Source organism: Puccinia triticina, chromosome 16A (assembly GCF_026914185.1).
Source record: "Puccinia triticina chromosome 16A, complete sequence".
NCBI lineage: Eukaryota > Fungi > Basidiomycota > Pucciniomycetes > Pucciniales > Pucciniaceae > Puccinia > Puccinia triticina.
In genome coordinates, this window is record NC_070573.1 from 2,777,596 (window position 1) to 2,800,263 (window position 22,668).

At 50.6% G+C, this 22,668-nt stretch overlaps 5 protein-coding genes across 5 annotated transcripts; all 5 read left to right on the forward strand.

Annotated features, from left to right (window-relative positions):
* Positions 1 to 1,121: 1,121 nt before the first annotated feature.
* PtA15_16A269 (uncharacterized protein) lies at positions 1,122 to 2,529 on the forward strand (the record flags this gene model as incomplete). Its single annotated transcript, XM_053163942.1, has 2 exons — positions 1,122 to 2,358; positions 2,471 to 2,529. 2 exons carry the CDS (start codon positions 1,122 to 1,124, stop codon positions 2,527 to 2,529), a joined length of 1,296 nt encoding a protein of 431 aa, XP_053027917.1.
* Positions 2,530 to 4,063: 1,534 nt separating this feature from the next.
* On the forward strand, positions 4,064 to 5,448 carry PtA15_16A270 (uncharacterized protein; the record flags this gene model as incomplete). The annotated part of the gene is made up of 2 exons (XM_053163944.1): positions 4,064 to 5,309; positions 5,390 to 5,448. 2 exons carry the CDS (start codon positions 4,064 to 4,066, stop codon positions 5,446 to 5,448), a joined length of 1,305 nt encoding a protein of 434 aa, XP_053027918.1.
* Positions 5,449 to 14,995: 9,547 nt separating this feature from the next.
* PtA15_16A271 (uncharacterized protein) lies at positions 14,996 to 16,369 on the forward strand (the record flags this gene model as incomplete). Its single annotated transcript, XM_053163945.1, has 1 exon — positions 14,996 to 16,369. One exon carries the CDS (start codon positions 14,996 to 14,998, stop codon positions 16,367 to 16,369), a length of 1,374 nt encoding a protein of 457 aa, XP_053027919.1.
* Positions 16,370 to 17,090: 721 nt separating this feature from the next.
* Positions 17,091 to 19,921, forward strand: PtA15_16A272 (uncharacterized protein; the record flags this gene model as incomplete). Its single annotated transcript, XM_053163946.1, has 8 exons — positions 17,091 to 17,474; positions 17,557 to 17,628; positions 17,700 to 18,054; positions 18,120 to 18,511; positions 18,586 to 18,769; positions 18,844 to 18,965; positions 19,040 to 19,411; positions 19,820 to 19,921. 8 exons carry the CDS (start codon positions 17,091 to 17,093, stop codon positions 19,919 to 19,921), a joined length of 1,983 nt encoding a protein of 660 aa, XP_053027920.1.
* A 401-nt stretch (positions 19,922 to 20,322) lies between these two features.
* Positions 20,323 to 21,981, forward strand: PtA15_16A273 (uncharacterized protein; the record flags this gene model as incomplete). The annotated part of the gene is made up of 7 exons (XM_053163947.1): positions 20,323 to 20,383; positions 20,456 to 20,549; positions 20,628 to 20,734; positions 20,812 to 20,910; positions 20,972 to 21,216; positions 21,279 to 21,358; positions 21,426 to 21,981. 7 exons carry the CDS (start codon positions 20,323 to 20,325, stop codon positions 21,979 to 21,981), a joined length of 1,242 nt encoding a protein of 413 aa, XP_053027921.1.
* Between the last annotated feature and the right edge of the window lie 687 nt (positions 21,982 to 22,668).

Here is a 22,668-nt window from a genome sequence, read left to right on the forward strand (position 1 = left end):
AACCGCACAAGTGCACGGTCCCACCAACCTCCAGCACCCTTGCCCCGGGACCTGCCGGCTGGTTCAGTTGGTTGGTGGTGTGCAGCGGCTTCTGTAAATCTGCACTTCGTTGGCGACAGAAAGAAGGATCTGACGAAATCCGGCAAAACCGGTAAAAACGGCGTTTGCGGGGACTAAATCCGGACTTGTAGGGGGCTTTAGATCTACGAGAAGTCCTCCGTTTCCCGGGTCCCCGCAAAAATTTGGGACACCCGGCTGGCCAAGGTCAGAAAATGACAGGAGAGCCACAATTCCACCGTCGACCTGTCCTGACATGTCTGTTCTCACTGCTCAGTGCCAATCAGCCATATCAGTCAGCGATGCCACAGGAAACATTTCTTCAGAATCGATCTCAAGTAACCGACAGCTGCACAATAGACAAAGGTAATTTTGGTGCATGAAAGGCTGAAGAGCGGTTGGTGCAGGACTTGACCAAATTGTGAGGCTACATATTTAGACCACACAAAGGCTTGCACCGTTGATGTCAATTTGTATTGGAGTCTCCGCACAACGGGATTTTGAAAGCCAGTTTGAGTCAGCCCTTGAGATTTACCAGCGAAGCATAACAGAACCCTTGCCAGATGAGAGCGACGAGTCTTCTGGAGGTATAAATCGACTCGCCTCGTAGCCTTTATATGGTGATACTTGTCCATCAATTCCTAAACCTTTGGGTCTTTGTGATCCGTCGATAAATAATAACCATCTTGAAGTAACCTGCCGGAGCACTTTACCAACTCGTAAGTTGAAGCCTCGAAATCATATAAGCTCTTACAAACAAGCTCTAGCTTATATTTTCGTCCCTCAATTCACCTTGTCTGGTCTGGAGTGCTTTTGCTACGATTGCTGTGATCCGTTCCCCCGTCAAAGTCTCTGAATCCGTGTGGCCCTGCTAGTTTTCCTGCGATATATAAAGGCTTACGCCTTTCGAGTCAAATATTGATATCAGTAGGTGAGGGATCTCCTTGGGATTTTCGCTGTACACTGTTCCTTGATTTCTTATTACCAAACCCTCTAAATCCAGTTCCCGAGCCGTCCTCCTGGGAATCGGAAATAGAGAAACCACGACTTCTGGCCAATTATAGATGACGTCAACCACTATCAATCTTCCGGCAGAGATCCTGGAGCAGATCTTGAAAGACGTTCTCCAGCCAAGCTTCCCGGAATGCGCTTCTCCAGCGACCGCTGCTGAAGTCGAGCACCTAAATCAGCGGAAACTCAAGGAAAGAATCCGGTCAATAACTAAGATGAGGCTAGTGTGTCGAAAATGGGCAGATTTTCTCTACCAACGCCATCTCTTTGATGAGCTTTTGATCAAGTCTTCTTATAGAGCAAAAGACATTATGAAGGAACTTGCTCATCGATCGGCCGCGGGTCAGCCACTTCCCGAGTGCCGATATCTGAAAGTTCACCAGCTCTGGACTTGGCTGGAACCTGGTATGTCTTGGCCTCGGGCGAAGACTCAATTTTCGAATTTGGATTCTCTGCTCGAACAATTCTCCGAGACGATCGTCGCACTCGACATTCGAGTGCTCAATTTTTTTACACTTCCGATGGCAACTGTCGAGCGAATAGGTCGCTTGCCGAATCTACGTTTTTTGAGACTTGGAATCGATTTCGACCGGCGAGGGACCAAAACTTTCAAAGGAGTATCATACTCTGAAGATTCAATCCCGAACGACCTACCGACCGATTCGAAATGTCTAGCGTATTTGCTCAGAGCAGCTCGGAGAGTTGTCTCTCTCGATTTGACCAACTTCCGCCCAGTTTGTTCACCAGGATCGCTTCAAAGAATCTTAGGTGCCTATCAGTTTCCCGAACTAAAGATGCTAAAAGTCGACCTGGAAGAAAGCCAAAATGCCAACCAATTTGGAATTGTAATACTCGCGACTCGGCTACCAAATCTCAAGGTGCTTTGGATTGGGGGTGCTGGTCATCAAGAAGGTTGCATTCTTCATCCCCTTTTTCAAGTTCTCAGGAGACAGCTGGAAGAGATCTTTTTCAATGACGAAAGACTCATGGGACACATTACCGACCTGAGATTCCCGAAGCTACGAGTGCTCAGACTGCACGATTGGGGATACCTCTTGCGGCGACCTATGATGGCGCAGGCACCCTTGGAAGTTCTTGCGCTTCACTGTTTTCCGTTTCACAAAAGTGGCCACCATCTGCTTTCTGTTCCTTTCCGCGCCCTGCCGCATTTGAGACGACTAGAATTTCATGAAGCCAAGACGTTTCCGCCACCATCCCGTTACCAAGAATCATGCAAAGAATACGGTGTGGAATGTGTCCTTCCTCACCAGGATGATGTTGATGAGTACGGTGAGTGGCGTCTAGAGCCCAGTTATTGAATCCTTCAATTTCCAAGCAGAAGCCCGAAAATACCAATCTAAGCTAAAAAATGTAACACTCATTTTCTTTCAATTGTATGCAGGTCGCCTAATTATTAATTTCGATACTTCTTCCGTGTTGCAAAATCAGTTCAGGATATGAGAAAATGTTTTGTAGTCGCTTCTTTATTTCCGAAATATATACTTGCTCCGAGCCAACAATGTCAAGTAGCTATCTATAGATATGGGGCACGTCTTGAGTAGAAAAAAGTAGAGTAGTAAACACCCACACAGTCCGAATCAGATAAGATATATATCATCGGCGCACTTGCTCATCATGATATGTTTAGATGTGACCTCTCTGTTCTGTTTATTTTCCTGCGGAAGTTCTCATTTTTACCTTTGCAAAAAGGAATGACCTCCCGTCATAAATTTGATGCCAGTCTCAAATCCCCAATCGTCATCCGTGCGCGCCTCTCAAAACACCTGGGATTGGGAATGACCCTGCGAACGGGGATTTGGAGGTGATTTCTTTGGCATTCCCTGGAAATTTAAGGGGCCTTGAAGCGCGCCCAAAAACACTTACAGCGCCAAGCAGGAGTATATAGTGGCCCCAACCACCCCCATTCATAGGGGGTTTCCAGGATCCTGCAGCGAGCCTTTCTGCGTCGACTTGTATGCATCGGACGCAGAAACCCTGGAAAGCAAAGGACTACATATTTAAGAATTGTCTTTTGCAAAAGGTTTTCCAAAACTTCTGGTTTCGATAACCAATGGTATACAAGTATTTTACATGCCCTTTCTGCCAGGTGTATCTTGCCAGATGTCAAATCGAAGCCCAAGTCCAATCTCGGAGCCACCATCCTGCTGCTTCAGTAGATGATGATCTCCGTGGGGCCCACATGTGCACGAGGGCATGAGGCCGTAAGCTGAGCAAAGCCTCTCTGGAAGAAGGCTCCGCAGGGTCAGCTCTGTCTCACAGAGAAGAAGAGGGGCCGAACATTCAATGAGGCCGCGGGATTGTCTGCGTTGATTCAAGCTGTTTCTTCTAAATACGTACGAAAATTCTCAAGTGATCCGGCTGCGATACAAATGATCATGTTTGAGATTCTATGCCTTCACAGGTTATGACAGAGACACTGAAGGAAAACACTTTGTGTCATTTGTTACTGAAGATGCAAATTCTTTTTTTTTTCTTCATGTCACGGACACGCCAGACAGTCGCCCAATCCCTGACAATAGCCAAAAGTTTGGCTTGCTCTTTGTCGACACCGGCCCCATCTTGAAGTGACCTGCCAGATCTTTTTACAAATTCGTGAGTTGAATCCTTGAAATCAGATGAGCTCTTGCAGATAAGCCCTAGCTGAAGCCTGACATTGACCCTCAACCCACCTTGCCTCTCACGACAATTTTTCGACAGACTAGAGACTAGTGCTTCTACCACGACTATTGTGACCCGTTTCGCTGCAAAAAATCTCGGAATCCGTGTGGCCCTTTATAGTTATTCCATCGAGACATACAGACTCACACCCCCTCCTGGTTAATTATACGCATCCGCAGGTGAACGTTCTCGCTTTGAATTTCGCTGCACCCTGCTTCTGGATTTCTTATCAACAAAAGCTCCCAACTCAGTTCCCACCGATAACTTCCACCTGGTAGTCGGCAAATATACGGAAATACCGACTTGTCGATCAGAGATGACGTTGACCATTACGGATCTTCCTGATGAGGTCCTGGGGCAGATCTTTAAAAACGTTTTCCAGATATACTCTCCGAAATTTGTTTCTCCGCCCACTGCTGGTGAAGTTGAGCGCATGAATAAATGGAGACTCGGGGAAAGAACTCGATTGGTAACTACCATGAGACTAGTTTGTCGAAAATGGGCCCATTGGCTCTACAAAGGACATCTCTATGATACGCTTTCGTTTCAGTCTTCTAAGAAATCAAGCGCTTTTACCAACCAACTGGCACTTGCTTATTATTCGAATAGGCTCCGGGAAATTCCCCAATGCCGATATCTGAAAATTCCTCAGCTCTGGACTGGCTGGCAACCTCCGCCTCCTGGGAAGACTAGATATCCGGACTTCGTTTGTCTACTTGACCGATTCTACAAAACAATTGTCGCACTCGATATTCAAGCTGTCAATTTATTCACACTTCACATGTTAACTATCGGGCGAATAGGTCAGCTGGAGAAGCTACGTTTCTTAAGACTTCGAATCGATTTCACCACGCGGGGGAAAATAACGTTCAGAGGGAGATCACTCGCGGCCGATTCAATCCCGAACCACTATCCAACCGATTCGGAATGCCTTTTAGCTTTACTTAGAGAAGCTAAACAGGTGGTCTGCCTCGATTTGACCGATTTCCGCCCAGTTTGTTCACCAGGATCTATTGCAGAAAACCTCGGTGACTGTCAATTCCCTGGAATCAAGGCGTTAAAACTGGATGTGAAAGCAGGCGAGAATCTTACCCATGTGGGGATTGAAAGAATCGCGACTAGGCTACCCAATCTCACAGTGCTGTGGATCGGGGGGAATGGCCACGAAGAGAGTCAAATCCTTGTCCCCCTTTTCAAAATCCTCAGGGAGCAGCTGGAAGAGGTCTTTTTCAATGACGCCAGGGTAATGAGATACATTCTCGACCTGAGATTCCCGAAACTACGAGTGCTAAGGCTACACGAATGGGGAAATAACTTGAACGATTACTCGCGGAAACCGATGCTTGCGGAGGCTCCCTTGGAGGTTCTTGCGCTTCACTGCTATCCGTTTCGTAAACGCCCAAACATTTCCCTTTCTGCGCCTTTCCAAGCTCTTCCGCATTTGAGACGGTTAGAATTCCATGAAGCCTCCAAGTTTCCACCACCCTCGCGATTCAAAAAATCATGTGAACGTCACGGACTGGAATGCGTCTTTCGTGACCATGACGATATCGGAGAAGATGGTTAGTCGCGTCTATAGCCTTAGAGCCCTGGCAGTAGAAATCTCGTACTCATTTTTTTTATCTTGTGCTCATGTAAATAGGTCGCTTAATTCTTGATTTCGATTCTCCTTCCGTGTTGCGAAACCAATTTATGATATGAGGGAATTTCCTGCACTCACTTCATTCGCAAAATGATTCATACAAAAAATGGAGGACTTCCCTTTGATTTACACGGCCGTGTAAAGTCAGATCTGGCACTTGTAAAGCCAGATTTTCACACCCTGGTTTTACACGCACTTTTCAGCGGCTAGATCAAACCAGAACATCCCTCTCAATGGCCGGTACAGACCCGTCATCGAGAGTACACAGCCCTCTCGATAGCTGTCTGTACCGGCCATCCAAAGTACACAACCCTCTCGATGACCGGTCTGTGCCGACCATCGAGAGGGTTGAATCCTCTCGATGCCCGGTACAGACCGGCCATCAAGAGTACGCAACCCTCTTGGTACCCGGTAGAGACCGGCCATCGAGAGTACGCAACCCTCTCGATGCCCGGTCTGTACCGGTCATCGAGAGGATTCAACCCTCTCGATGGTCGGCACAGACCGGTCATCGAGAGGATTCAACCCTCTCGATGGTCGGCACAGACCGGTCATCAAGAGGACAAAGCCCTCTCGATGACCGGCCTGTGCCTCGAGAGGACACATCCCTCTTTATGACCGGTCTGTACCGGCCATTGAGAGGGTACATCTGTACACGCCATTGAGAGGCTTGAGTCCTCTCGATGACCGGCGTTTTGTCCTCTTGATGGCCTACCCTCTCAATGCCCGGTACAGACAGGTCATTGAGAGGGATGTGTCCTCTCGATGACTGGTACAGAGGACACATCTGTACCGGGTATCAAAAGGACACTGTACCCTCTCGATGACCGGTCCGTTCCGGCCATCGAGAGGGGTGTGTACTCTTGATGACCGGTCTGTACCGGCCATCAAGAGGGTTGTGTCCTCTCAATGACCGGCACAGATCTGACATCGAGAGGGTGGTGCCCTCTCTCTTGATGGCTGGCATAGACCGGTCATCGAGAGGGTGGTGCCCTCTCTCTCAATGGCCGGCATAGACCGGTCATCAAGAGGACACATCAGAGGCCACAACCCTCTCGATGGCCGGTACAGACTGGTCATTGAGAGTACACACCCCTCTCAATGGCCGGCACAGATCTGACATCAAGAGGGTGGTGCCCTCTCAATGACCGGCACAGATCTGAAATCGAGAGGGTGGTGCCCTCTCTCTCAATGGCCGGTCTGTACCGGCCATCGAGAGGGATGGTCTATACCGGCCATTGAGAGGGTCGGTTAACAAATGAGGGATGAGGCCCGAGTTGCTGGAATACCTGGGGTTGTAAATCTGGCAGGTATTCTGGCATCTCAAGCCTGTGGAAAAGCTTCTAAAGCTAAAAAATACAAGGTGAGTCAGATCTGGCTTTACAAGTGCCAGATCTGACTTTACACAGCCGTGTAAATGGATGACTTCCCGTCAAGATCTGGGAGTCTCCCAGAAACAATCTAGAGCCCAAAAAGCTAGATTTCCCTGCAAAAATCTAGACTTTTTGGATCTAAAGCGGCATCTGGGAGGGTGCCAGATCCCACGGGAAGTCACCCAATCAAAGGGAAGTCCTCCTATGTCAACTTGGAACCAATCTATCTATGATAGATGACTTGTGGGAGACGTGTTAACTAGAAAAGGCTAGATCAGTAAACACAGACACACACAAGCAATAAAATAGTGATTCTCCATCATGATGTACCAAGATATGAAACCACCTACTGTGTTAATTTTTCTATGGCAATGGACTGCATAATTTTCAAGTTTGCGTACAGAAATGGCCATGCTATATGCTATCCATAACTTGAATGCCAGCCTAAATCTCACAATCCAGCAATTTGATCTGTTATGTATCAAATTGAAAGATGCACTTCACTGCAAAAATAACTTGGTCAACTGCTTGCAGTTGACATGCAGGATACTCAAGCCAAGCTGCCATTGTGACTCCAAATGAATGCAGAAGTGCCTTTGTTGGCACAGTCACTGTGCAAGGTGCACAGTGACTGTGCATTGAAGCTTGGGTTGAGTCAAACCTTGAGTAAGGCTGGTGTAACACCACAAGCTTCCTCAGAGTTGCCGCATGTCAACTGCTGACAGTTGACACAGTTTTTTTTGCAGTGCTTGGCATTTGTGGCCACTGAACCCGTGCTCTCAGTGTTTGATCTGAGTTTTCCTCATGAACATGGATTTGTTGGATGAAGTTGGACAGTGGAGTTCAACTTGACCCTATTGCAGGCTCCAATATTGGACAAGTTCATGACTGCGGCTGTGCGCAAGGGTGTGGGGTGGGAGCATTTAAAGTTCTGACAAGAATCTACATTGGTGACCTTTTAATAAGATGGGACAGTTTAGGCTCAAGGAAAGGTCTGGGAAAATAGTTTAGCCCAGCTTCCCAGCTCCTGTGACAGTAGTTCATGATGTTTTCATATTTTTGAATGATGAATTTATAGAAGGCTTTGGCATATTTATAACCCAGGTTGATTTGTATGTGGTGCAAAAAAATAACTTAACAAAGGAAAGATTTTAATTATCTAAAATTGCCAACCAAAAAACTTTTCAGTGGTGTTACACAAGCATACTACAAGTGGGCTGGAGAGCCTAAGGAACCTCCAGGACCAAACACAGTGGGGTTTGATTACAGGTTGACTGTTGAGATGGTGAAGCCTGGTTAGTAGTCCTTGTATGCTTGTATGTAGATATGCTTCTACCAAGTAGCCCATCACTACTGCCTACTGGCTCCTCACTCAGTTTCTTTTTCCTCACTGAATCTAATCCATATCTTCACTTCCAAGCCCCCTTTGTGAGTATTGGTAGCACTCTCAGTTTGAGTCCCTGGTGTCCCTCCACATTGACTGCCTGGCTCAAAGGGAAGGAGCTGAGTTCTGTTCATGGGAAGAGAGATAGGGAAAGAAAAGGGAAAGAATGAATGAATGAAAGAGAAGAGCTTCACACTTAGTGATGAGCTCCGGCTCTTACACTTATTTTTTGTGATCCCAACAAGGGAAATATTTTCCAACACAGACTCTGCTTACCAACAAACTTGACTACACAAACTACCAAGGACTTGACTACACAAACTGCCGGACTACCACACCTGATTCCCTCCTAGCCTCTACTTCTCATGTCCACATGTCAAACAACCTTGTCTGACCAACTCATCCCCATAACTAACCCCAAACTAATTCTCCACCAAGCCCGTGCCAAACAACACAGGCTTCAACAACTAGCCACAGCCGCTGCTCACTCCACAACAACTCACACCAACGAAGGCATTGAGACTGCCGGGAAAAATTCCCCAAGTGCTAAAAGGTCAACCAGGTCAACTCTGCTCCAACCTCCACCCTTTTTGTGGGCTCAGTGCCAGCGTTATTGATATTGGGTCCCCAGAAGTTCCGTCCTCCAAACAATCACGCGCAAGACTCACAACCCCCAATCAACCACATGGAGCCTGGGGAGAACCCTCAAGATTCACCTACTGCAAGCAAACAGGAACCAGGAGAGACTGGAAACTCATCAGGATCGTTACCCATGGGAGGAACAAACTTGACCCAGAACTCCAATGATCCGCCCCACCAACCGGGTGTGACAGGCAGCCTATCAACAAGGGACTGCATGAAGATGCTCATTTCCTTGCAACATGCCAGCATCACGCAAGCCCACACCGACCAACTGGAATATTTGGCCCGCCTAGCTTGTGACAAGGAAGCAACGTCCAGTCAAGTGGCGCACTTAGAATATGCCTTGGCAACACTCCTTGGGAGATCAAACCTACCGGTCAATTCCACCTCAGAGCCAAATGATTGAGTGGACCACCGCAAACTCAACACATCCCATGCCCCAAAATACACGGGCCTGTACATGGAAATCAAACCATTCCTTCTATGGATCCATGGGGCATAAATCTTCTTAACTGCAAAAGAAATCACCAAGGATAGGGACAAAGTCCTCATAATCGGCAGGCTAGTAACGAAACCAATCTTCTATCCTACAACCAATCCCAGGTATCATCAATTCTACACAAGACCTGGTTGGTAGTGAAGAAAGACTTATTTGATGTGGCCCTCCCGTCCCAATGGCTCACTGACTTGGAGCGCCAGATCCAATAGATCAAGATGGGAGACTCTGGGAACTTCAAACAGTACACTAATCGGGCCCGGACTCTCCAAAGGTTGGTAAACTTTGATGGCAAATTGCTTTCCAACTTCAAGCTGGCAGAGGGAATGACATTTGGACTTCCCCCGGAGCTTGAACACAAGGTCAATAAACTGGAACTCTTGAAACGGGAAGGCTTCAAGTTTAAAGAATTTGTCAGGAGGGCGGGGAAATGTTACGAAGCCCTCCCTAAAAGCATTGTCTGACCTCACCCGGGACCACCAACCACAACAACCCACCAAGGCTCAGCTACCGCTAATGTACCGCGGGAGGAATACATATGGTGCATCCACACATACCTTGACTTGCTTGGTAAATGTCACCACTGCGGGTTTTCAGCAGACACTTGCCCAGGTCCGGTGTACCGCAGCCCAGTGGATTTTCTGCCCTCTTTTGCTGTCCCTCCAAAACCGGCAGACTACGTGGCACAACAAGCCTGGACAAAAACTCAGGCCGCGGGCAACTGTCCACCAGCAGGCCAACCCGGCCGCCCAACTGGAATACCGGCTGGAATTGCAGCGGTGGAGGAAGATGGTGCAGATGTTGATGAATACAAAGAAGTATAAACAGCGGCAGTCTCCTCCCCAACACAAATTGAAGAAGCCCTGACCACCCATTTGACCGCAACTGCTGGGTCCAATCCTACGACTGATGTCGCCTCACTTCCAACTAGCCCCATCCCAGCCGCTGCTCACCCATTGATTCCAGTGGCAATAGCTGAGATCTTGGATATTGAGCACTGGTTTCTCCTGGCCGGTGAGGCCCAAGCCGGAACTGTCCCAACCTTTGAAACCAGAATCCTTGACTCTGTTGAATCCGGCTGTCCAGAAGATCAGTTGAGTGATGATTACACAAATAGAAGAGGCCCTGGCCACCCATTTGAGCGTGACCGCTGGGTCCAATCCTACAACCAATGTTGCCGCACTCCCAACTAGCCCCACCCCAGCCACTGCTCACCCATTGGTTCTAGTGGCGATGGCTCCAGTTTCTCCTGGCCGGCAAGGCCTAAGCCAGAACTTGAAAGAATTCAGAAAACTTAAAGTTTTATTTTGTAAAGTAAGTAGCTATTTTTCTAATGATAACATTATACAATAATGAATTTAATAGCTTAAAGGCAGATAATACCTGCTATTTATTGTCGAGTTATAAGACAAGGAAGTTATAAAGAAAAATCGTTTTTTAAAGTATTTTAATCTAAGAAGAAAGATAGATTAGAAGCAATTGATTAGCTATCATTATTTTCAAGCATTACATTTTGTTAATGCTAGACTTTACTTTATGAGGTAATACGTTACTATTGGTAACAGACAGTTTTAATACTTGCGAGCTTTGTTAAATACTAATAATAAGATTCATTATTTATCAGTATTTAATCTCGCTGTTTATGATTTAAACTCATAAAGGTATACTACTCACCACTAGGTGAGCTTATACAATCAATGAGATTACAGCTTTGCTTCTCGGTGTTTGACAATTGGCTTGAGATTTGACTATTTTTCGGATAAGAGTTTGTGAGTACTCTTTCATCCTTCAGTCAATCTTTCTCGATTGTCAACTCACCTCGAGTTTGGCGATCAACAATGATTGTCATCATTTGGAGTGACGTCATCCTGCCGAGAGATCTTCACTCTCTTCACGTTGCTAAACAATTGTTCTAAATCAGAACACGTTGAATCTGCAACAGCTCATGATTAATTATCATGTCAGTTTCTTAATCCTGTGAGTATGTACAACTTGTACAACTCACCTGGATTGTTTCTCTTTTGAGAAAGAACACCAATAGGTGAATTCCAACAGAACTGTCCCAACCTTTGAAACCAGTATCCTTGACTCTGTTGAATCCGGCTGTCCAGAAGATCAGTTGAGTGATGAGGGGTACGTGTGTCCCCCCCCCCCCCCCCCCCCCCAAACCTTTCATCAATTTCATGCGGGGTGCTGCTTACAAGTTTTGGTGAAAACAGATCAATGGATTGAACTAGGCCTGAGCCAACAATTCACAACACCGTCTAGACCCCACTATACCCTCATTTTTCCAAAAAAAATCACCATGCCAATCCCCCCCCCCTGTTCCCCATTCTTTTCTATTCTGGCCTCACCACACCCTCCCCTCTGTCACCACCCAAAGCCGCCAAATCAAGACGCAAGCGTTCCTGTTGCCGACAGCCCCCACCAACTGGACCCAAACCCTCAATGGCCACTGATCCTGCACGTGTCCCTTGCACCCCCCATCACCCCTTCTAAGTTCTGACCAACCACCCACGCCTCCCTTTTAAATATAGGGGGGGAGACTGTAAAACACCCGTGCCGTGGACAAAGCGGGTTTCACAAACCTTTCACATATTGTCCTCAACTGGCCTTACCTTGTGTTCTCCTCTCATGTCCTAGCTCAGCAGAGAATCCAACTGACCACTCTCTCCGCTGAGCTAGGTAAGCTATTTTTCTTCCTCTTTAGATAGAGCAGAGAATCCGACTGATCACATTCACTCTCTCCGCTGAGCTAGATGCAATACCATCCCACCTGTTGGTATCAGAAGTCTAGAGGCTTGCCTCTCAGTGCTGTGGCATACACTTAGTGATGAGCTCCGGCTCTTACAGAAGCCCCCCGTCATGCTGTGTGATGTTTGTGTGAATTTCATGGTGGACGTCAGATAGCATTTAACAACTCCTCATTTCCCCTCCTGCCTACGAGATAGATGTGCTCTTGTAGAGGGGGTGAGGTGGCGTGGAGGAAGGCCAGGACTTTTCCAAGCCTATTGGCCTCTAAGGAGCCTGGAAAGAGCTTCCACATCCCCATCAGCTCTACTAACAGCACCAAATACTTTGCGTACGCGGTTGATTGGGGAAACATGACAAGTGTGTTGCTTGGGACATGCATTCTGAACAAGGTTGGGGCAAGGAGGCTTGGAGGAAGGCCAGGACTTTTTCAAGCCTGTCAGCCTCTGAGGATTCCAGCAAGCGCTTCTACAGCCCCATCAGCTCTGTCAACAGCACCAAGTACTCTGTGTATCCGGACCGGCTGCCTTGTCATTTTCATAAGCTCTTGAGCAATTGGATCTTGCTAAGCATTGGTTCAGCTCTCAGAGGCACCATGAGGACATGCTTGATTGGTAATTTGACCCTTTTCCAATTTCAAGATTACATTTCTTGCGGGCAGCCACCTCCAGTGGTGAAAAACTTGGCAAAATCCACACCGGGATTGATGCTCAACAGGGTTGTGCATCTCAGCTCACCTGCCGCATTGATACAAGGACCTCTGGAACAGATGAGATAAGCTGCCTCTGCCTTGGGGGGTGAAGGGAGACCAGAAGGGGACAAGAATACAGTAATGGCAACAATCTTATGGGCAGGTGGGATTGGAGCAATAGAACTATGTATGTAGGCTAGCTGATTGCTGGAAAAGAGGCCAAAGCCAATTGTGGCCACACATTATTTTGATTTTGGAGGTGATTGGAAATACAGAAATATGGAGTATCTACACTGGAGAAAATCAGAAAACCCCTTGGACCCGGACAAAATTATGAAAAAAAAAATCAGGCTGTATCAATCCAGACCTCCCAAAATTCCCTACAGGTCTATGCCATCCGCAAATGTATCTACTGTATTTTACAGAGGAGTTTTTAATGCACGTTATTTTTGGTTTGATCATGAATCAAGCACATTCACATGTTACAAAAGTTGGCCCAGAATAAATCTCATCATTGGATAGAAATGGGCATCTTCATGACATCTCATCAGCCCATTGGTGCAGACAGTACCTAGTTGCTGAAGTGGATTCATCCTGATTCCTCCTGCTTGAAGCTAGTTGCCAGAAATCAGCAACTTTTGATCCAACGGGTACGACTGCTACAAGAACACACCAACCTGGCGAGTTAGACCAGGCAAAAGCTGTGGCACGCTTTGCGTTCTCCACTGGTGAATAGACCTTGTCAGCGTCTGGTTTAAATGGATATGGGGAGCCCTGTGTGCATACAGGCTGCCGCAGCCTCTTGGATCTTGGTATGTACAAAACGGAACTTCTATGCTGGAGCACCACTGACTTAACTAAGCCTCCCGGGACTGGAGGTGCGGAGCACTCTGATGCAAAGCATCTCCCATTCCCAATGGGAGGCTTATGAGTTATTGGTTTTTTTCTGCGTGAGAGCTTCAGGAAATTTGTGGCTTTTGGCCAACTTTTTGAATCAAATTTACATTACACAGCGCGCACTCATTGTGAGTCAGTGAGCTGAAGTACACGGGATAGCTGAGCATCTCAGCTTCAATGTAGTGTCACTTTTGTGATATCTACACTTGAAGGAGAGTGTTGCCCTTGCTCAGCAGTCAAGGTGGATGGATGATGGAGTTCTGTATTTAAATTGAGTCCAAATGGATCTTCTTGGAATTTGCATACACACTTCTGGCCGAACACAAAAAAATCACAAACTTCAAAGGGGGATGGAAGGAGTTTGTGAAGGGGGAAAAAGTGGTGATTGACACCAAAAGAAAAAGAAAAATCAGGCCTTCAATCTGGCACCACAGGCGATAGGAATACACAAGGAGAAGACCCCTGAAAGGGGAGCGGGAAAAAACTCCCACCAAAACACTGAAAGCTCTCAAGCCAAATTCTTGGCTTTACCTGTAAGTCCCTCCTTCGGAGGTTGCGCTTCGCGCGAGGGCGCTTTGCGCCAGCCCAGGCTGTACCAGGGCCCTCTGAAGCGAGGGACTTGTGATAAGTCAGGAGCACCACATGCTTGGCTCTTTTTGTCAAAGGGCTGCAGCAGGCTGCAGCTTGTCGAGCGCGATGCTCCGATCACTTGGACAAACATGTCGAGCGCTATGTTCCGATCACTTGAACAAACACTTGTCCACTTGAACGCCGATGAATCAGCCAACCCCAACCTATGTACCTCAATGTTATAGGAATTTTTTATTTGGATCAATCTAAGACTAAAGTAACCGTCACATTGATATTCACAAAGGCAAATAATTTTGGTGCATGATAGGCCAGAAAGCGGCTGGTGCAGAACTTAAACTTGAATTCCCAAAACCTAATGCTACATATACTTAAATAGATACAGGCATGCACTCAGAGACTTGCAAGTTCAACCTTGATGACCATTTGTTTGGGTTTTCTGAACAAAAGGACTTTGAGATCCAATTCGAGCCAGATAAGCGGGAAATTCATCAAGTGAAAACGACCTTCTGGAGGTACTTTCGGAACCATCAATTATAAAGCGACCCGCGTCGGGGCCAAGGCGATACTTCCCCTGGCCCATACATATTGAACCATCTTGAAGTCACCTGCCGGATCTCTTTACAAACTCGTGAGTTGAACCGTTGAAATCAGGTAAGGTATAAGGCTTAGCTTACATTTGCCTCTCAAATTTAATCCACAACTTTTCGTTGGTCGGGAGTCCGTACTTTGGCCCTGCTGTTTTTCCAGCGAGATATAAAGGCTTACACGGTCCTAGTGAAATATGGAACTGCTCCGTGATTTCGGATTAACGGATGCTTCAAACCCATGTCCCTACTACAACTTCCTCCTGGGCAGCGGAAATACCGAGGTCCCGACTCCTGGTCAAGTGCCGAAGCAGTTGTTGGCATTGTTGTCGGCCACTAATGCTCTTCCTGTAGAGATCCGTGAGCGGATCAGGGAAGACGTGCTCTCGCAATATACTCCTCCTCCGCGTCCAACCAACTCTGTTCAAGTCGAGCGCCTGAATGAGTGGAGACGCAGGGAGCGAACTCGATTAGTAACTACAATGAGACCAGTTTGTCGAAACTGGGCAGATTTGCTCTACCAACGGCATCTCTATGATGAACTTTCGATCAAGGATATTCTTAAAGCAACCCAGATTATCGCTGACCTAGAATATCAATCGGAAGCCGGTGAGCTACTTCCCGAATGCCGATATTTGAAAGTTCACCAGCTCTGGACTTGGCCGATGCTCAGTATGCCTCCTATGAAACCTGAATTTTCGGATTTGGATTCTCTGCTTGAACAATTCTCCGAGACGATCGTCGCCCTCGATATTCAAGTTCACAATTTTTTTACACTTCCGATGGCAACTGTCGAAAGAATAGGCCGCCTGGCGAATTTACGTTTTTTGAGACTTGGAATCATTTTTAGTACTCTGAGGGCGAAAAAAAAATACAAAGAGGTATCATTCGAGGCAGAGTCAATACCGAACGACCTGCCAACCGATTCGGATTGTCTTGTATCTCTTCTTAAAGCAGCCAAACAAGTGGTCTGCCTCGATTTGACCGATTTCCGCCCGGTTTGTTCACCAGGATCGCTTGTGGAAAATATCGGTAACTACCAGTTCAATGGGATCAAGGCGTTAAAACTAGACGTGAAAATTGGCCAATGTCTTACCCAACTTGGGATCGAAAGACTCGCGACTAGGCTACCAAATCTCACAGTGCTGTGGATAGGGGGCAGTGGTCAAATGGAAGGTCAAATTCTTGATCCCCTTTTCAAAATCTTAAGCGACCAACTGGAAGAGATCTTCCTCAATGACGCATTTGTATTGAGGCTCGTTGGCCACCTAAGATTGCCAAAACTACGAGTGCTAAGGCTACACGAATGGGGATCTGACTTGGGCGCGGACTTGAGGAACCCCATGATTACGGATGCACCATTGCAGGTTCTCGCGCTTCATAGTTTTCCGTTTACTCAAGAACACAAGAGTGCCCATCATTTGTCTTTTAAAAAGCTACGGCGTTTAAGACGGGTAGAACTTCTTGAAGCCTCCAAGTTCCCACCACCATCGGATTTCATAAAATCATGTGAACGTGACGGACTGGAATGCGTCTTTCGTGACCACGAAGATACCGGAGAAGATGGTTAGTCGCGTCTATAGCCTTGGGAGTGGCAATCATGTACTCGTTTATTTTTCATCTTGTGCTCATGTAAATAGGTCGCTTGATTCTTGATTTCGATTCTCCTTCCGTGCTGCGAAACCAGTTTATGATATAAGAGAATTTCCTGCACTCACTTGATCCATTCAAACAAAAAATGTCAGGTTGGAACCTATAGTCTCCTCCATGATGTTGTGCCAAGATATGAATCGTCCTGCTCTCTCTATTTTTCTATGATAATCGACTGCATGATTTTCAAGTTTGCACAAAGAAATGGCCATGCTGCATGCAATGCCGATGCTATCCATAACTTGAGTGCCAGCCTGTATCTCACACTCCAGCAACGGGTTTCCCCTAACTTAACCAAGACCCTCTCTTTTTTGGAGGGGGGGACGCCGTCCCGCAGGGACCCTCTCCTTCGGAGGCTCGCTTCCCGAGGCGCCAGCCAGGCTGCACCAGGCCCTCCGAAGAGGGTCTTGTGTTAAGTAGGGGTTTTCCAATCTGCGATGAGTTGTAGCAAAACTACCATCTTGAGATGACATCGTGGCCGCTGGAGTCCCCGCGTGCTCTCAGCGGTTCCTCGGAGTTTTCCAGCGGCTGTTGCAGGCTGCTGCGGCTGTGCACGCGCCGATCGAATGACATCACGTCAAGTGTGAGTATGCCAACTAACCACCAACCACCCCCCGGCATCGAGCAGAAGCAGCACACGAGATGGCCAGTCCGAGTGCAGTCCAACGAGCAGGCATGGGCCCGAGGATCCTGGGCGGATACATGCGCCACCGGCCGTTCTTCCAGAAGCTGTTCATGAGCTCGTTTGCCGTCTACATTGTCCTGGCCACCACCTCCGGCCTGCGCCCGAAGAAGCGCCCCCAGAAGCCGCCCGCCGACCCCCCGCGAACCGCATCCGAGCCGAAGGCCCTGGCCCGGGGCGCCCATGCCCGCAAGAGGGCCGCACAGAGGGTCGAGGTGGATGCCAAGTTCTTCGCCAGACTTAATCGCCTCTTGGCCATCGTCATCCCCAGTTGGAAGAGCAAGACCGCCTCGCTCCTCGTCATCCATTCCGCCTTCCTCATCTTCAGAACCGTGCTCTCTCTCGTCAGTCTTCCTTACTCACCTTCCAAACCAAAAAAAAAAAAAATGTATTTCTGGGGCTGATCTTGCGCGGTTGGGCGGACAGTATGTGGCGAGCTTGGACGGCCAGATCGTCTCCGCTTTGGTCCGGGGAGAAGGCATGCAATTCTTATCTCGGGTGAGTTTAATCTCCGGGAAAACCATGGAATGGAAACCAGGGAAGTTGACCGGTGGGCAAGTTTTGTGTAGCTGGCGCTGTGGATGTCGATCTCGATTCCGGCGACGTACACGAACTCGATGCTGTCGTACCTGCAATGCAAGCTGTCGATAGCGTACCGGAGCCGGCTGACGAACCGGATCCACGACATGTATCTGTCGGACACGACGTTCTACGGGATCAACAATCTCGACGACCGGATCGCGAACGTCGACCAGCTGATCACCGTCGATGTCGCCAAGTTCTCCGACTCGCTCGCCGAGATCTACAGCAACCTCGCCAAGCCCGTCCTCGACGTCATCCTCTACAACTGGCAGTTGAGTAAGAACGTCGGGCTCGAGGGGCTCATCGGCCTCACCATTATCGTCCAAGCTTCCGCCGCATTACGTCAGTCCTATCACATACATACACATCTTGCCTCATCCGTTTCTCTAACCAGTTGTGAAATGTAGTCCGAGCGGTGACACCATCGTTTGGGAGATATGCCTCGGAGGAGCAGAAGCTAGAGGGCGAGTTCCGGTTCACGCATTCGCGGCTGATCGAGAACTCGGAAGAGGTGTCGTTTTACAGCTCGCACCGGGCCTACGAGATCGAGAAGAACATCATCGAGCGGGCCTACTTCAGTCTGATCAAGCACATCAACTGGGTGTACAAGGTCAGACTGTGGCACGGGATGGTCGAGGACGGGATCATCAAGTGGGTCTGGGGCTCCCTCGGCCTCATGATCTGCAGCATCCCCGTCTTCTTCAACATCAACCCTCCGCCAGCCGGCGTCGGCGAGGCGCTCAAGAAGGCGCTGCCCGATAGCGACATGGGCGGCCGGACCCAAGGCTTCGTCACCAACGTGTGTCTCTCTCTCACTCTCTTTTCTCCTGCGCCCCCAAACCACTGAGCCACCATCCCCCCACCGCGGCGTAGCGTCGGCTCTTGTTGTCCGCCTCAGACGCCTTCGGACGGGTCATGTACTCGTACAAGGACGTCAGCGAGCTGGCCGGCTACACCGCCCGGGTCTCCGAGCTCTTCGACACCATGGAAAGCATCAAGCGCGGCCAGTACGAGAAACGCAAAGTCGGCTCCGCCAACACCGACGACTCCCAGCAAAGTCCGTCTTTCCACAACTCTTTAGGCTGACACACACAAACTGACGACTTATCCGGGGTTTTTTTTTTTTTGTAGTGCTTCAGCAGCGCGGACAGGTGGTGGAGTCGGAGGACGAGATCATCTTCGATCGGGTGCCGATCATCTCGCCCAACGGAGACGTGCTGGTGAAAAGTCTGAGTTTCCATGTGAAGCCGGGGGTGAGAGAGTTTGTCCGCGGAAGAGTGAGGGATGGGGTAGAGAGAGAGAGAAGCTGACACTTGGAATGCTGCAGCAACACCTGTTGATAGTGGGCCCGAACGGGTGCGGGAAGTCGTCCCTGTTCCGGATCCTGGGCGGGTTATGGCCGGTGTATGGGGGCGTGGTGACGAAGCCTGCGGCCTCGGAGTTCACCTACATCCCCCAGCGCCCCTACCTCTCCCTGGGCACCCTGCGCGACCAGCTCATCTATCCCGACTCGCGCGCAGACATGGCCGCCCGCGGCGTCTCCGACGACGACCTCCTCCGCATCCTCGCCATCGTCGACTTGGACGCCATCGTCCAGCGCGAGGGCGGCTGGGACGTCGTCCGGGAATGGCGAGATGCGCTCAGCGGCGGCGATAAGCAGCGGCTCGCCATCTGCAGACTCTACTACCATTCCCCCAAGGTACCCCTTCCCTCTATTCCCGATGGCGTGGCTGTCCCACTCACATGTTGTTGTTAGTATGCTATTCTCGACGAATGCACGTCCGCGGTCACGCTCGATGTGGAGAAGATCATGTACGAACACGCCACCTCGCTCGGGATCACTCTGCTGACGGTGTCGCACCGTCCGTCGCTGTGGAAGTACCACAAGTTGGCTCCCTCTGCCCCCCTCCCCTCTCCGCGGCTCTCCGCTCATCTGTTTTGACTTGGCAGGTATATCTTGCAGTACGACGGCGAGGGCGGGTACTGCTTCACCCAGCTGGATGCGGAGAAGCGGCTGGCCCTGCAGGAAGAGAAACAGGTCGGTTCTGTCCCTGCCCCGTTGCCAGTCTGGTTTTGTTGATGATGGGTGTGTGTGTGCTGTGGACAGGCGTTGGAGCAGAAGCTGTTGGAGGTGCCCAAGCTGGTGGCCCGGCTGGAGCAGCTCGAGGAGACCCGGCTCAAGAACCTCGAGGGCCCTCCCGCGTCTTGAAGCCGGCCTGGCTATACTATAGATCTCTCTTTGTTTGTTGTTGTTGTGGTTGTGTGTGTTGTATGATGTAGTGCAGTGTATTGTTTGTGTAACATGAGAGTGCCTGACGACCAGCGCCACTCTTGCTGGCTGCGAACGGCGCTCTCGGTCTCCCGTCGCCTGTCTCCCTTTTCCGGCAACTTTCCGCCGGAGTGGGGTTCAGCCAACTTCGCCTGGCCACCACCCATTTGCGGCCAACATTGTCCGACGGCCCACCCCCTCCACTCCTTCATCCACCCACACCACCCTCGACACCGACACCGCGCCCTGCAACCGGAGACCTCATCCACCTGCGAACACACACACACACACACGCCTCGCGGTCGAAAAGAAGAAAAGCCGAGGGAAAAGGGTGCACGGCCATGGTGGCGTTCAAGTACGGCGAATGGGACTACATCTGTCGAGTGTCGCCCCAGCCCATCTGTAAGCACCCACACACCCCCACGCCTGTCTGCCCGCTCTGACCCTCGATCCTGCGCACACACACACACACAGGCAGCCTGTTCTTCCGCCAGCTGCTCGTCCATCCCGACCGGGGAGAGCAGGCGGCGCCGGACGCCTATCTGCAGCTCCCCGCCGCCGACCCCACGTACGTCCCCCCCCCCCCTCCCTCCGCTCGTGTGTGTGGCCTCAGGAAAGCTGATCGAGCGGCGACACTCTGGATTAGGGCTCGAGAGGCCGCACTCAGAGAGCTGGGCCTCGGCATCCGCGCCCCCTGCGCCATCCCGCGCATGGAGTCCGTCGGCGGCAAGCCCGACGCCCTCGGCAACGCCGGTCCGTCGTCCCCCTCTGTACCCCAGCCGGAAGGCCCCCCGCTGATGTCTGCTCTCTCTCCCCCGCCCCGCGAACAGCGAACATCGTCGCCTGCTGCCTCAGTCTCTTCGTCGTCGCGGGCTTTATCCGCAAGGCGTTCCGGCGGAAAGCGGCGGTGGCGCGGGTCGAGATCCTCAGTACGTTCCCCGCCCCGCTCTCCCACACCCCGTTGACAGAGACACTGATCCGGCCGAGCAGTTCTGCTGGGGCTGTACGGGCTGCTCAAGTTCTTCGAGATCTTTGCCACCGGCGCCTTCCTCGAGCAGGGCGCCCGGGCCGTCGTCTGGCTCACCGCGCTCCACCTCGCCCTCGTCGTGTGCTTCTTCGGCGCACTCGTCTGGCTCGGCTTCCTCGGCCTCCAGCTCGTCGAGGACGGCACCCCGCTCTCCCTCGGCCCCCTGGCCGCCTCGCTCGCTTTCCTCTTCATCGGATCCATCTACATCGTCTGTCCCCCCCCCCTCTCTTGGTGTTGAGCGTTCCTCTGATGTTTTTGGTGCTTGCACAGTTCTTGGACACCGGGTTTGGCGTCACACATTACTTCTCCAGCCAGCCCGCTAGCCATCTCTACAGTCCCTGGACCTTCTCGTGAGCCTTTCTGCACTCTTTTCCCAGCGAGTAGCCGCAGCTGACGAGAAGAGTTGGGGGCACACAGCCTAGTGATCCTGTGGCCGCTGATAGCGCTGACGATCTACGGGGGGCTGACGGTCCTGGTGGCGGTGCGGATTCTGGGGGAGCTGAAGCCGGTGATCGTGGTGCTGTGCAGCCTAATGACGCTGGGCCTGGGGGAGATATTCCGGTGGGTACTGACGCAGCCGATCTGCCATTCGTCGGACGCGACGGTGGACGGGAGCTTTGTGGCGAGTCTGCTCGAGCTGGGCGCGCTGGGCCTGGTGGTGTACAACTGGACCTGTCTGACGGAGGCCGAGTGGGAGGAGTACAACGACCTCGGCTTCGCCTTCCCCCCCGCCCACCCGCTCCCCATGGCCCAACACCCCTCCAGACCCCCATCGCTCAACACCGCCCCGCCCCAAGACCCCTCTTACCCCCCGAATCACGCCTACAATCCGGACCCCTACCGACCCCAATCCCACTTCCAGCAGAACCCCCACCACGTCCTCGAGCCTTCCGGGGACCAACAGGGCCCGCTGGTCACCAACGCCTTCGCCTCCCAGCCGGCCTCCCATCTTGCATACGACCCCAAAACTTAAACCCCACCCTCCCAATCCATACCCCTTTCTCTCTCTGCGCAAAACACCCCCCTCTCTCCACACCTCGTCCGCGTAATACCTTCCCCCAAAAGCACCCCCGCATCCTGTGTATATATTGCTTCTGCTCCACTTAATGCCTTTCCCGCCCATGCGCGCGCTCGCCGCCGCCGTCGACGACGGTACCGCGTGGACGGGGCCTGTTGCTTTGTGTAGTGTTGTTGTTTGATGGCGGCAATCCATGTATCTGACTGTGTCTTGGCTCTCCCTGTGAGCGTGTGTCTGTGCGAGTTGTGTGTGTGTGTGTGGATGTAGACTGGTGGTGATGCGGCTGCCGGGCCGGACGCTCTGGGCGCAGGCCGCTCAGCAGTGCTTGTGGATGTATCGGCATGGACAATGTGTATTATACTTGGCGATTCCATACACAGCAGATGCCATGTCTCCTGCTTGTTGCGGGATGTACAACTTTTGGTGCGTCCCACAGGTTGGCGGTGGCCTAGGGCTGTGACCCGGGCTTCGGGCTGGCCCACGATGGGATCCGAACTTAGCCAAGTCCCTCGAGCGGAGGCGCACGAGCGCTGTCGCGAAGCGACCCTCCGAAGGAGGGACTTTACACCCTACCTTGCAAAACAGTAGGCAGCAGAAATCCCATTTGGCTGGGGAAAACTTTCAAAGTTTTCAACTCTTTAT